At 41.7% G+C, this 14,103-nt stretch overlaps 1 protein-coding gene across 1 annotated transcript in view; it reads left to right on the top strand.

The window, feature by feature from the left end:
- Positions 1 to 498: 498 nt before the first annotated feature.
- The window catches only part of pcxb (pyruvate carboxylase b), a 253,655-nt gene continuing 240,050 nt past the window's right edge, over positions 499 to 14,103 (top strand). The window contains exons 1-4 of the mRNA XM_068587655.1: positions 499 to 968; positions 9,545 to 9,681; positions 12,180 to 12,273; positions 12,925 to 13,015. Of these exons, the coding sequence (XP_068443756.1) occupies positions 967 to 968; positions 9,545 to 9,681; positions 12,180 to 12,273; positions 12,925 to 13,015 (324 nt within the window). The 5' untranslated portion in view covers positions 499 to 966. The remainder of the gene's footprint in view (positions 969 to 9,544; positions 9,682 to 12,179; positions 12,274 to 12,924; positions 13,016 to 14,103) is intronic.

The following is a 14,103-nucleotide window of genomic DNA, read 5'->3' as shown; positions in this document are numbered from 1 at the left end:
TGGTGAATATCTGTAATGATATTTGTGGAAAGTAAAAAATCTTTGTGGATATATATGTTCGTTTTGACAAATGTAATTAAAGATGTATACAGTCAAGCTATTCAATATTTAACGGCATCTTAAATTTAGTTTGTAGTATTACACTTGTATTGTAGATATCTTGAAAATACAACATCTACTAGTAATAATGTAGATGTCCCTAATTACATACTAGAGACACAAATGAGAATACCATTCTGACGAACAGAAATTATATTATGTATGATTAAAATGTAATTAATGTGTACAAAATAAATGTTACACTTGCTCACCCTAAAAGGGGTTTTGTTGGTCTCGAGCTCTTTAAATACTGCCGCTCATCGCATGCTGTCGTGCCCTCTTCTGTGATTGGCTCAGAGCAGAGAAGGCGGGCCAGATTGCGTCATGTCAAACAGAGGGATGAAAGCTTATGAGAGAGAGAGAGAGAGAGAGAGAGAGAGAGAGAGAGAGAGATTATGAGGGAGTATGAGGCAGGCGCAGTAGAAGACTTCTTCCATACCCAGCAGACGGAGACAGGCGGTGCCAGCTGCTAGCTAATTTAGCCACAGTAGAAGACAGTTAGCAACTAGCTTCAGAGTCCGAGCGCCTTGACAGCCTATGAGGGACTGAGCGAGGAGTGTGTGCGTGACAGCGTGCGTGGCGACGCTTGCAGCGTCCGCTCGGCCGTCCCGAAGTCACTCCGCGTGCTTGTGTGTGCGCCCGTTTGTGTGTAGTGTATGTGTGTGTATATATACATATAAACTCCCCTATCTCCCTCTTCCTCTTCGGAGCAGCAGTGTCTCAGTGTGTGCATGCGTGTGTCCGTGTGTGTGTGGGGTTAGCAAACGCACACATAAACACTCTTGATAGTCGACTGTTTACATTCGGTGTCCGGTTACTTGCCAGCGGATTCACATCATTTGCTGACACCGACAGAGCACCAGCAGCATGTGAGTACTGATGTGTACCGTGTGTGTGTGTACGAGTATGAATGAGTCCTGAGTGTGTGTGTGTGTGTGTGTGTGTGTGTGTGTGTGTGTGTGTGTGGCTGTCATTGAGTTCATTTGTCTTAAAGACAAACTGTTTCCATGTTTTTCTTCCGGGATTGTCTGAGGGGCTACACGCGTAGCCTCGGTTTGCCCCCCCCGCCCCTCTCGTCAACGTGTTAAAAAAATGTGCACGTTCGCGACAGAAAGAAGGTCGCAACTTGCTCGTCTACCTGAACCCAAATATATGTGTACAGTAAAAACTAGTTTGGCTCGTTCATGTTGCTAGCTCTCCACTTATTTAGCTAAATTGTGCACACGAAAACTTTTTTTACTCCTCATAACAGAATGTACCCACGTGGGGTCAAAGGACTCTCTGGGTGAGGAAGGAGGTCACTCTTTATTTTTATTTTTTAATGTAGGTTTGTAACATTGTGACTTTGCAGCAAAGCTGAAACATGCACCAATGATGGTGAGGTAAAATACAAACGGGGCTCCTTTGAACAGATGTAGGTATTTACATGAAAATCCTCGTATTCAAGAGAAGGGGTGCGGTAGTTTAATTTTTATAGAGAGTTATAAAATGTTTACATGTTGAAACTTGTACTTTGCACATCAGGCTTTGTTTTCCTGTGAGATGCACACCCAGGAAGTGTGTGACTGAGTACTAGCCTGATTTCCCCTCACAGGGTTTTTCCTCTGTTGCAGAGATTTGGTCACTCACCTTTAGACCCATGCATGCGCTCTTGTTTTGACTGCACAGTTTGTTCATCCTCAAAGCAATCTTTACTCCGCCTCCAAACCAGAGTGGTACATGTAGAACACTTGTAGTGATCAAGCACAGGACAGTTATTTTAAGTATTACACTAAATCCTACAGCAAGCATGTGATCAGCAGGTAGAAACAGGCTGTCGTCGTGCAGCCCTTTTTAAAGGGACTGTAGTGGCCTTGAGTGTATGATGGACACGTGCCATTCACTCGTCAATCTTGATGTTATGACAGTAGTGCCGAGGTAATGCGCATAAAATGTTCATGGCAACTGGGACACATCCTTCATAATTTTATGACACCTCTTCATCAATTTATGACAACGATGGAGAGGTGCCATTTCTCCCTTTTGCATGAACGTACATTCCACCTCATAAATCTCTTAAGATGACATTTGTGTTTTTTCAATCGGGACAGCTGAGCTGTTGTGATCGCAACAAAGGAATATGACAAATTGTATTTCCGCCCCTTTTGAATTGTTACACAGATACACAGATATTTTGAGACTGACTTACTTCACCCTCTCTGGATTTTTTTTCTTTTTTCCCTCTGGCACCTGATTGGTCATCAGACCTCTCTCTTGTACCATGAAATAAAGAGTGAAAATAAAAAAAGAATGCTTCCTGGGACAAACTGTCCCTTCTTTTCATACTGGCAATGCCCCGTTCAACCAATATGTGATGAGTGGTGTCTGAGTTGGTCGTTGTAACTGGTCAGGTACCAGTGTTGAAAATGAATAGCTGTGTCCCTGCACTTTCATTCAAAAATGTAACTTTCAAAGGGCACAACAAAGATTATTTTTGGATACTTTGTCCACGTTTGTGTTTGGGTAAAGCACTGCGAGTAGTGCAACTTGCTCTGCTTGTAGGCACGGATGAAATTACTTCTCCATTACAGACGGCTTTCCTTCAGCTGCTTCTTCTCTCGAGGTTTTGTGAGGTCAAAGAGGTAGTAATATGTCACTTGAGAAGCTCTCGTGCTCTTCTCAGCCCCCTCACCCACTATAGCACACAAAAACTATAAACGTGTGCAAGAAATGTCAAAGCAGCTATGCATGACTCTTCTGTGTAACCTCCAGTTATAGACAGCAAAAACGTTTTTCGCAGACAGGTGAATCCAAAGCAAAGTTTTAAATTTAGAAAGTTGACATTTTAAGCGTTCCTTTTTCACAGAGGACGTAGGGTTTGGCAAAATGTGTCCCGTAGGCTGGTTCAAGGGTTATCCCTGGCCAAGAACTTTCTCCTTTACAAAATGTAAAAACTTTTCAACTTTTCTTGAGCAGTGACTCGTTATATACATCCCCTCCAAATAACAAAGAAATGTCTATCAAAAAGATAAGATGTTAAATAATGTCGTGGTTTCTATTCCACCACGCAAACAACCCAGTAACGATGTGAAAAAGGGTCAAGGACGACAGCATGCACTTTAAATCTAGTGTTTATCCACCACGTTTCAACCTAAAGCAGCAGCAGGAGACTGAGGCATCTTGTTGACACAGCTGCTCAAGAAGCTGTGTGACAATGAAAGTCAAGAGCACGATGGAGCAGTTTTATTTGGCTCCAATAATCCGTCAATGTACCAAACCTCGTACTTGGTTACAATTATTTATTTTTACATTTGCTGTCGTTGCTTTGTTATTTCGATTGAAAGGGTGTCAAAACGTGTCTGTAGGATGGCAGTGAGTGTGAGGACAGTGATTGAGCTTAGTGACAGTAACAGTGTTTGATGCAACACTGCATAATTAGCTTAGTTAAGCCATGCTAGCTCCAGTTTGTTTACAAACCTCCCCATGCTATGTCCTGGCTGCCCCTCCTCCCTTGCTTTCAGGTGGTGTCTTATTAAAGCAATCTGCATATCATTTTGCTGTGTTCCTCTATGTCATACCGTAAAAAAAGGAAACTGACTTCAAGGAATTGTGTGACGTTCTGCTCTCTTTAAAGCAACTTGGCATCTTAGCACGTGGCAAGACTCTTCCCAGCCCTGGTTTTAAAAGCCGGACTCAAGGCAAAGAATGCCGCTTATCCCAGGATTTAGGTTTAAAGTGGCGGAGGAATCTCTAGAAGAGTGCTGTGCTTCTCACCCTTGTAATACACAATGCAGGGGACTTCACAGGGAAGGAGCTACTTTGATAAAATATCAATGCACATCTTGCGATGCTCAGCTTAACATCTTGGCAGTCCCGTGTTTTTGAGAGGGTGTTCTAGGCCCAACATAATAATGCTCATTCTCAGTCAGGTCACACACACAGTATACAAAGTCTTTTCTCTGAACGGTCAGACATTTCCGGCAAAGGATGAAAAAAGGCATTTGTTGTTGCACAAACGCTGGTAGATGGCCCTTGTATTGATTTGCCCCTGTGATCTGTCAATCAAGGGAAAGTTATTGCCAGAGTGACTTGTGTTTGTGCGTCACGGCCACGTACGTCAAAACGTAACAGAACTTTGATCACTCGGTTAATGTATGACCCAGAAAACCCCTCGGTTCCTTCAAGCCCCCCAACGGGCAGGCAGTTCTCAGTGGCCTTTGGCCTTTTAGCTTAAGACTGAGGGTTGCCTGATGTGTGCATGCGGCAGAGCATGTGTGTCATGATTTAGTTGTGCTGTCAGACCGATATATACTCCAAAGGTTGAGAATGATTTTGGTTATTCAGAAACTTTCCTGTGAGGACAGGACACTTTGTGTGGGAGAGATTTAGAGATAAGACAACAAAGAGAGAGAAGGTTAGAGAGTACATTTGGCAGCAAACGTCTTTATTCCATTTTGGCTGCCCTACTAATTTAATTCAGTGCTTGTTTTGTGCTGCAGTAGCTTTGAAGCTGATTTATTCAGGATTGAGACGAGTTGAGCGGTTGGACAGTAAAGGTTTGTTGAACTTCTTGACAGCGCTCTTCTCTGCCTGTAATGAAGATGGTCCAACAGTGTGGTTTGTGGTCCTTCGACTCAAATAGCAAGTTGTTGAGAAACGGGTGGACCTTTATGACCAAACTATAGATTTCTAGCATTAGTTGACACTACAAATTTGTTCACGTTTGCAACAATGATGGGTACACAACTTGTTTTGAACCTCCAGGTTGACTCTTGGTTCTTGTTTCCTGGAAAGCGGAGGGAGCTGCAGCACCATAATCATCACAGCGACGCAACTCTTTATTTGAAAGAGACATTTTAGTATATTTTTGTGGTTTCTTCTGTGAAACTGTGAGGTAGATTATAGAATGACTGAGCTCATTTGAAGTGGAATGGATTGTCCGCATCTGAAATAAGTAGGCTATCCCCCCTTCGGACCCTAGTTATCCTTTTTAGAAACAAAGGTCACATTCCTGTGTCGCACATAATGGGGACCTTTTTGAATGGTCTGTCAGGGAAACTTTACCACAGGGGTTGTGGCTTCAACATATCGGATAGATGTTATGCTCAAGAATAGGTTGTTCCATTCCCTTTATATCAGGAAGTCTTGATGCTCATTACATAAAAGACGTGCTTTATAATCAGATTGACTGCGATATTAATTTGATCATGACACAATTGTTCAGTACAATTGATGGCTTTCAAAACAAAGTTAAAAAAAATAAATCTTAAAAGGAAGCTAATGAGTATTCCTTATTAAGTCAAAATGAATGGGAAGCGCCATGAATAATGCCTGTGTAGCTCACTGTGAAGCACAGGAACTGATTCAGATGTAATCCATCTGAGGGACGTGCATGTGTGTGTGCGTGCGTGTGTGCGCGTGTGTGTGTGTGTGCGTGTGTGTGTAAAGCAAGAACAGGTATTTGGATGACTTGGATTTTCTGTTACTGTTGTAGCTTTTTCTGCAAATAACACTATAATGCAATCCGTGAATCCATGATCGGTGTGACTGAAAAGATATCGGCTGATATATTATCTTGAGCCTGTTTGTTTGCCAACAGTCGCAGTTTAAAGCCGTAAACCGATCGGTCCAATCAGATAACATATCGGGATTACAAGACATTGACTGATTGGGGTGTATGTGTTCTGCACCACATAGTCAAGCTACTGTCGTTGAGCCGACTATTGCAGGTGATAAGGTGGCTATAGATGCCAGCAATTACTATTATACTATTTTTTTTACTGATGACTGTTTGCTGTGTGTGATGCCATATATACAGTCCTGCGTGGTCAAGCAGAGCCAAGTGGAATACATGTGGAATTTTGTTGCATTTTCCCTCGAGCGATATAGATTTTGCGTTTGTAAAAATGCTTGACGCTGACGTGGAATGTGAGGCGATCGTCTGAGCACTGAACTGTGACTGGAATCTGTTATTGTTTGTATATAGTGGACCAAACTTCTGTTTCAGTCAACAATAAATGGAGTTGCATCACTGATTTACGTGGTCATATTGACGTGGTAATTTCTTGTGGCTTCGTAAGAATATTGTCTGAAGGCCAAGATAGGAGTCTTCTTTTTTTTAATCGTCTTTCCATTGATTTCTTTGGCTGAATCCTGACAAAGAACTTTTTTTTTCTGAAGCATTCACCAAATACACTTAAAAGGAGATGAATCAGCAAAATTCACTTTTGGGGTGAAATTGCCCTGAAATTTTACCGGCACGCACGCTGTTTGACATTCCTGTCATTCCACAGTTTACCCTTGAGTTTGCCTCATTGCGTTTTGGCAATGCGTGTCCAGTGACCCGCTCGCTGTGGCCCATTTTTTTGTTGGATCCATTCGTCGGTGTAGTGAGACGGGAAGGAAGGAAGAGGGCAGTGAGCATCATTTCCCAACTTGTTGAAGGGCATCAAAATGAGAGAAATCTTACAATAAGAACAGCTTGTTAGATGTTAGAAAAGAATGACCTCTCTTATCACATTCATTGTTTTTAAACTTCTTCGTCTGATTTCTAAACTTTTACCATTTAGTAGAGAAACTAAAGAGCTAATTATTTGTCTCAAGGAGTTATTTCTAATCCCAATAAAAAAGCCTCACAAAAGACAGTCACTACAGTACGTAATATACATTTTCAATATATTACAGTTTCTGTTAAAGTTGCTTTAGGAAAGGTAGAGATGGTTTACGTGAAGCTTAAAGTCGCCTGTTTGGCAGCCACACTGTCTAGCGCGTTGCAAAAAGTAATGTCCCCGTCCCTAACAGTCATTGAACAGGAGGGATGGCATGCTTCCTGTTTTGAGGTTGTTTTTCAGTCCTTGGATCAGCTGTTTACAACATGACATATCATGGGAGAATCATCACCGTCCACTATTTCAGGTCAAAAAGTTTCTCTCCACTACAGGCACAGTGTCTGGAAGATTTCCAGCTTTTAGAAGATCAAAGAGCATTTTAGATTACAAGCCACATCCTAAATTAACCATCATCGGGCTGCAAGCTGGTAATTGCTGAAATCCATCTTCTGTACACATAATTTTTTACTTAAATCAATGCATGCTGACGCTGTGACTATTTCTGTTATGGGATGTATTTCTGCAACATGTCACCTTTTTAAAAAAAAAAAAAAAATACGTTTCGTCTGTTTCAATTTGACACCCAAATAGGAGTTTTGCTTGATTGTAGTAGAGCCGTTCAACATTCATGGAACACTTGGTTATTGTATTATGTAGTTAAAATGTCATCTTTATTGTAGCTTTAAGGCTTTAACAATGTTACAACTAAGAGGACTTAGCCAATCATAGCTCTCTCCGTCTGGCCATCATATCCACCCGCTAGTACAGTATATTTACATGATTCACTTCTCTGGTAATACGTTGTACTTCAGCTTTTTGGAGAGGTAAGTTTAAGTCAGGGTAGTATTTGACCTGTTTTTGCCCGTCTGTCTGGTCCTGTACCTGGTATGCTGTTGTCTCCCTTTCTTATTCAGGGAACTCTATCTGCTTCAAAGTGTGACGTTGTTGCTTTTGTGTAGATGCAAGATACAGTTTCAGCCTGGCTCCCACTGCATGCAATCTTCAGACGGTCATTTGCGGCCTAAAAGGGTGTGTTTGCAGGTGAATTGAGCTATTCTGTTAGCTTTAGAATACCATCATTGTAGGTCATTGTATGGCTAGTTATTGTAACGGTTTGTCCATCACAGACACTACCGTTCATTAGCTTTAAATCTATATAGGACATGTGTGGTTATTCACCTTTTAAGTGAAACCCTGCAACCACAGGTAACAAACAGAAAGTCATTGTGCAGAATGATCCTTTATTTGACTCGAAGAAATTTAAATGGATGCCAGCCCTTGTTGTGATCCGAGGCTCTTTAGATTAGTGTCCAATGTTATGTTTTTAAGTTGAAGGTATGGCATTTGTACTTAGTTGTGGTATCCATTGGCTGCATTGCTGCTCTTTGGCCACAGTGTGGCAGCAAAGGACTGTGTTTATGGTGTAGCCTCCATCAGAGAAGAAGAAACGGCTTCTGTCTCTGCAGGCTGACTGTCAAACAGCTCCCACCAGTAAAGCTGGTCGGGATGGTACTTGCGTGTTCATCTTCATGTACATGTATACCTTTTGTGGTATTCACACGTGGTTATGGCTATATTTGACATTGGACGTCTAAGCACAATGCCAGTGTTGGGTGCCGTGGATGTTTTTTTTGTGTGGTTTATTCCCTCCGTCATGCTATAGTTGGATGGTTATTTTGTTAGAATATAGTCCCTTTATAATTGAGAGAGGGCACAGGTTCCCAACTGAGACGGACGAGTATCTTGTTCATTACGTTCATTCATGTGCAGCGAGCCTGCTCCACTTTGATCACAGAGTTGCTGTTTCATTGTTGGGATTTTAAGAACCCCCTCCCCCTCTGCTGCAACAACAAACACACCAGAAACTTGTGTCTTTAATTTGACACAGCTGCAGCTGATTGGCAGCTGCTATTTAGAGCAGCAGCTGATTGGCTTTGTAACTCCCTCCTTCCTTTTTATGGAAATCAAATATTCTTGGGAGATGTTTTGATCCGACAACTGTGAGCTGTCATTCCAAGATTTGTGTGATTCTACACTAAAAAATAGTGTTATGAATGTGTTTTGAATGTATAAACAAATCTGTGTGCTGCTTTTATTATTAAAAAATACTTTTAAACATGAATTGTGACGGTTGATCGTTAGCTTTTTATCAAATAGTTTTATAAACATGTCATATGTAATAGCTTCTCGCTCATATGTGGTTTATTCATGTTAATATATTGAACATCTATACTCTCAGCCATCATATAGGCAAACTGACACTTGCCAAGTTGCTAATCTGCAGATTGTATTCAAATTTTGTCTTTTCACAAAGTTTCAGTCAGGCGCACAGTTCTCAAATGATGTACTTGTAGTAGTTTTTCATCCTGAATACTGGAATTATCCCGGATTCCTTCTAAATATCAGTAACACCGATTTTGAAATATTTTGGAGAAAGTGCCATGAAAGGAACACGCAACCCACGGCAATAATTAATAGAGCTTGCTGCTTTAGTAGATTTAATCTCTACATAGGGATCACTCCTCTTGTTTAATCACTTTCAAAGCATTACTTGCTTTTTTATATTATTTTCCCTAAAGCATCTTCTTTTTACCTAAGAAACTGACCTTAGCAGATGGTTTCTACATGGAGATTATAAGAAAATAGAAGTTTGGGGTTTTTGAACAAGGCACTTGAAGTTAAATTGTTTACATATTTGACTAATTTGCCATTTAATATACTCTGTATTCTGTAACAGAGAGAATGTTGGACGTCTTTGTGTGTTTGTGTGAGCGCTGTCGCCTCTTCCCTCCACTTACCGCTGTTAGCCGTATAGACAATGTTTATGTTTAACATTATTGTTCTTTTTCTTCCGCTAGGATGTTGAGGTACACTGTAGTCCGAGGCGGCCTCGGCCTGTTGACTGTGAGGAGGGCATGTCTTTCCCCCCGCTTCACCCACTCTGCCCCGCGGAGCGAGTATCGACCAATCAAGAAAGTCATGGTGGCCAACAGAGGTGAGACCACGGCCCAACAGTACCAATTCACCACCGAATAAGACAAGCGGTTCAGACAGCACCATTAAACTCAATACAGTTTAATTTATACTGATAGAAAAGAAGTGAAGACTTTTACAATGTTCTCCAGGCAAAAGAACAGACTCTTTAATATTTAATGGCCAACGTTTTACTTGGCACATGCTAATATTTAAGCACACATTGTATGTGGGTGGCTGCACAAGCTAGCTTTGTTTGCTTTAATCCGAAAGCACTATTTTCTTTTTTCGAATATTGGAAACAGAGCTGCGCCCACAGTTGTCGCTGTATGCTCGGAAATTTTATTTGAGGGTGTATGTATTAATATTACTTTTTTTGTTTTTATGCATGTATTATGTCACAGATGTTTTCTATATATTTAAATATTACTTTTATGAAAGCAAAAAAAATATGTGTGACCTGTTATACCGTTTTAAAATAGTCTTTCCCCCACAAAGGTAAATTGAACTCACCAATATGCAAATATATATTTGTTTACTTCTTTCTAAGCTGCAAGCAATGACCATCAGTGGATTCTGGCATTGAGGTCTGAATGGAAATATAATTATAGAGAAGCCAAGAGTTTTCTAAACACTAAGCAGTCGCCAACAGGGCTGTTACATTCGGCTTCAGCATGACTGGCGGGCGTTGGTAATATTTGTAATCATCGGACCACTGCGTATTAATGCTAATGCTGTACAGAGAGGCTGTCGCTGTGCAATTAAAGTCGACTCTGCCAGGTGATGTGCAGGATTAGAGTTACAAATCAATGCGTTTGATTCAAATTGGCTTTCAGACCCACCCATAATGTTCATACCTGCAGACACATTAAAAGTGCTTGATTTGGTTTAGCGCTTCATTTTTTAAGATTGATTGGCGCGTTGGCTTTCAATACGACGCTAATTCCCAACACGTGTGACTTCGTCGGCCTCCTACCGAGTCTGTATTTTAAATATGCATACATACATACATTCATGTCTACCCTCTTATACAGGCGCTACATAACTGCTTTAATCCGTCAATGTGAGTCAAATAGATTGTGGTCTCTGACACACACACACACACACACACACACACACACACACACACACACACACACACACACACACACACACACACACACACACACAAATGCAGACGCTCACTCACTGAGATGTCAATCTCCTTCCTCCACATTGGCGTGACGTGATATCAACAGCACATTAGATCGCATTCATAATACTGCAGTGCACTGGACCGTGCCCAGCTTCCATGCGTGCGTGTGCATGCGCGTGTGCATGTGATGAAAAGAGAGACTGGACCATCACATCATATCAGCCCAGATTCCACTTCACCAAGCACATCTCCTTGCTCGCCATCTTCTCGACCCTTTTTCCCCGAATATTCTCCTTCCCTTTCTGCGCTCCTCGTCCCCTCTCTCAGCTCCTTCCTCTCTTTGCACTTCCTGTCTTTTCCCGCACTTGTCAGATGTGCTTTTCTCTTGAGCCCCTTGCTGTCTTCCCTTGTGAGCTCGCTCCTGTTTGCTGTCCTTGTTGTGTTCCTTACTTCGTATCCGCTCATCCACCGTCTTCGTCTCCTCTCCACTTATCATGTTGTTGAACTTGCCAAAGTGTGTGTTTCTTTTGCTACCTCAATTCTTTAAACACTCTTATGTCCTCTGTCTCTTCTTGCATCGTTCTTTTCTCCAATACACTTTCTGTGTGTCCTCACCTTCCATTCCCTAGATTTCTCACCTTAAGTCCACTGCATTTCATCTGCGTGGCGTGTCCTCTCCTCTCTGTTCTCTCTTATGTTTCCATCCTTGCATGCCCCCCTACTGTTGTCCTTCTCCAGAATTCACTTTCTTTATTTCCTCTGTTCTCAATGCTCCTCAAATGTTTGAATTCTGTCCGCCCTTTCAACACATCTTACTAGTTTATAGTGACAAAACTTTTTTTCCCTCCCCCTGAATGTGTGTTGTTTAATAAAAACCAGTATTTGGCTCCAGTGACAGCGAGATGAAAGGCAGGCAGTGTTTTGGTTGTCTGGAGCAGAGATTTTACACAGTGTGTTCTCAAACTTGAGAAGAAACGTTAGACTTATTGCAGTCTCTTGTTGATATTTTGCACAGTATGATGAGGCACACCAGATGGATTTGTCTTGTTTTCCCGTCTCATGTATGGCATAAAGAAAATCAAAGTTAATTGTATTCTCTCAGCGGAAGCGCGTGTCATGAAATCGGGCCAATGCCAAAGGATGTTGATAAAATCATGTAAATCAAGTGCTTATGAAAAATAGATGAAAGACAAAGAAGTGCAACCTCCCACTGCACACAATCCGCTAAACTGTGGAACAAAAGGAAAGGCGCATTTAGAAAATAAAGAGAATAAAAGTGAAAGGGAGGAAGGGAAATAAAACCTTCTGGTCGGCGAAACAAATGAGTAAAACAACCACATCCTGCACCGTCCACTCACCACACCTGTCCTCCTCTCTTCTTTCAGGTGAAATCGCCATCCGCGTGTTCAGAGCCTGCACTGAACTGGGGATTCGAACCGTGGCTGTCTACTCCGAGCAAGACACGGGGCAAATGCACAGGTGCGTCCGCTCTGCCACACTGAAGCCCAATGGGTCCACACGGGTTTCAGTAAAGGAAGCGTAACCGACAGATGTCTCGGTAAACTGCCGGGCCGCCTCTGCAGGATATCGACCAGTTGATTAGAGCCAACCGCAATTAAAGGAAGCTCGGGAGCGTTTCTCTCCTCTCCGGCGCCCTGGGCCAGTTCCCTGTTTCGCGCTCGCTATTAAGTAGGGACATAAGTATAATTGTATTGACATCCCAAACATTCAGGTAATCGCGCTGCTTAGTTTACAGGCGCGACGTCCTAATCTGCCTCGCTGTCGGCTTTCTCTGTTCCACCCCGACTTTTTAATGCCTCCCGTCTTTTAAAATGCCGTTCACTGACTAATAAAGCTCGTTATATGCTCGCACCACCTGGTTCTGCCTGTCCTCCCTTTTCCGTATACAACATAAGCCTAAAGAAGGCTGATTGGAGGACTCATCTGAGTAATTAAAACGGGCTTCATTTGACTAAGTACCGGTGCCCACAATACTGAGCTTGGATATGCTGCCATGAGGACATAATGGTTGTGTGCTTGGGAGCTGGTGCACATCTGTGTGTTTTTGTTTGCTTTCGCTGCATCCTTCCCATCACATTGAAATGAAATCCTTTGCCCTCGTCTTCACAGGCAGAAGGCAGACGAGGCTTACCTGATTGGAAAAGGTCTGCCACCTGTTGCGGCATACCTGGACGTTCCCGGCATCATCCAAGTAGCCAAGGTAACAGATGGTAATAGATGGCATCATAAAGGGTTCTCCCTACTAAAGAATAACGCCATATTTTTGCTTCGGGGGGTAAATTGATTCACTTTTTAGAAAAGGGAAACGAGAGGATTTTATGTTTCAACTTTAGCTTCCTCGTCCTGGTTAATACTGTGAGAGTATAGTTTTAATGCTTAATGACCTCTGTGGCCCTGGAGGATCTGTCCAAAGTCTGAGAAAATATCCTCAGCGATGTCATTAGGGTTTACATCGGTTCGGGCTTTGAAGATTGCAAATAACTATCGGACAGTCAAGCATTAAGAACTGGGGGTGTGCACTTTGAAACACGGGCATGGAAGAGCTCACAAAAAAGACCTTACTGAATTTCATCATGGTACGCATATATATATATATATATATATATATATATATATATATATATATATATATATATATATATATATATATATATATATATATATATATATATATATATTTCTTAAAGGAAGCTCGGGAGCATTTCTCTCTTCTTCGGTGCCCTGGCCCAGTTCCCTGTTTCGCGCTCGCTATTAAGTAGGGACATAAGTATAATTGTATTGACATCCCAAACATTCAGGTTATCACGCTGCTTAGTTTACAGGCGCTTATCGCGCTGTCGGCTTTTTCTGTTCCACCCCGACTTGCCGTTCACTGACTAATAAAGCTCGTTATATGCTCGCACCGCCTGGTTCGAGATCACATTTAATATATATATATATATATATATATATATATATATATATATATATATATATATATATATATATATATATATATATATATATATATATATATTAAATGTCTTTGCCAGGCGCCTCCAGGCCTTCTAACACATCTATTAGAAAGGAAACATGAGTTGAAAGTATTCAAGGAATTTATAATGCAAGTGCATTTTCGTACTATGAAGAGCTTGTGCTTTGGCTGATCTCAGGACGACAGGCTGTATTCGCAGCACACTCTCATGAGAGTAGCTCTCAGACATCGGCTCCACCATTGCACGGTGAAGTGGTGCCAATAGTAGCCTTTAGATTTTTGAAAAAACGGTTTCTCTCGATCTTCAAAAACTC

Source organism: Clinocottus analis, unplaced genomic scaffold, assembly GCF_023055335.1.
Source record: "Clinocottus analis isolate CAN_PGR_092001 unplaced genomic scaffold, fCliAna1.0.p SCAF_21, whole genome shotgun sequence".
Classification (NCBI taxonomy): domain Eukaryota; kingdom Metazoa; phylum Chordata; class Actinopteri; order Perciformes; family Cottidae; genus Clinocottus; species Clinocottus analis.
Note: the sequence above shows the minus strand (reverse complement) of the source record. Positions and strands in the feature narration are given on the sequence as shown.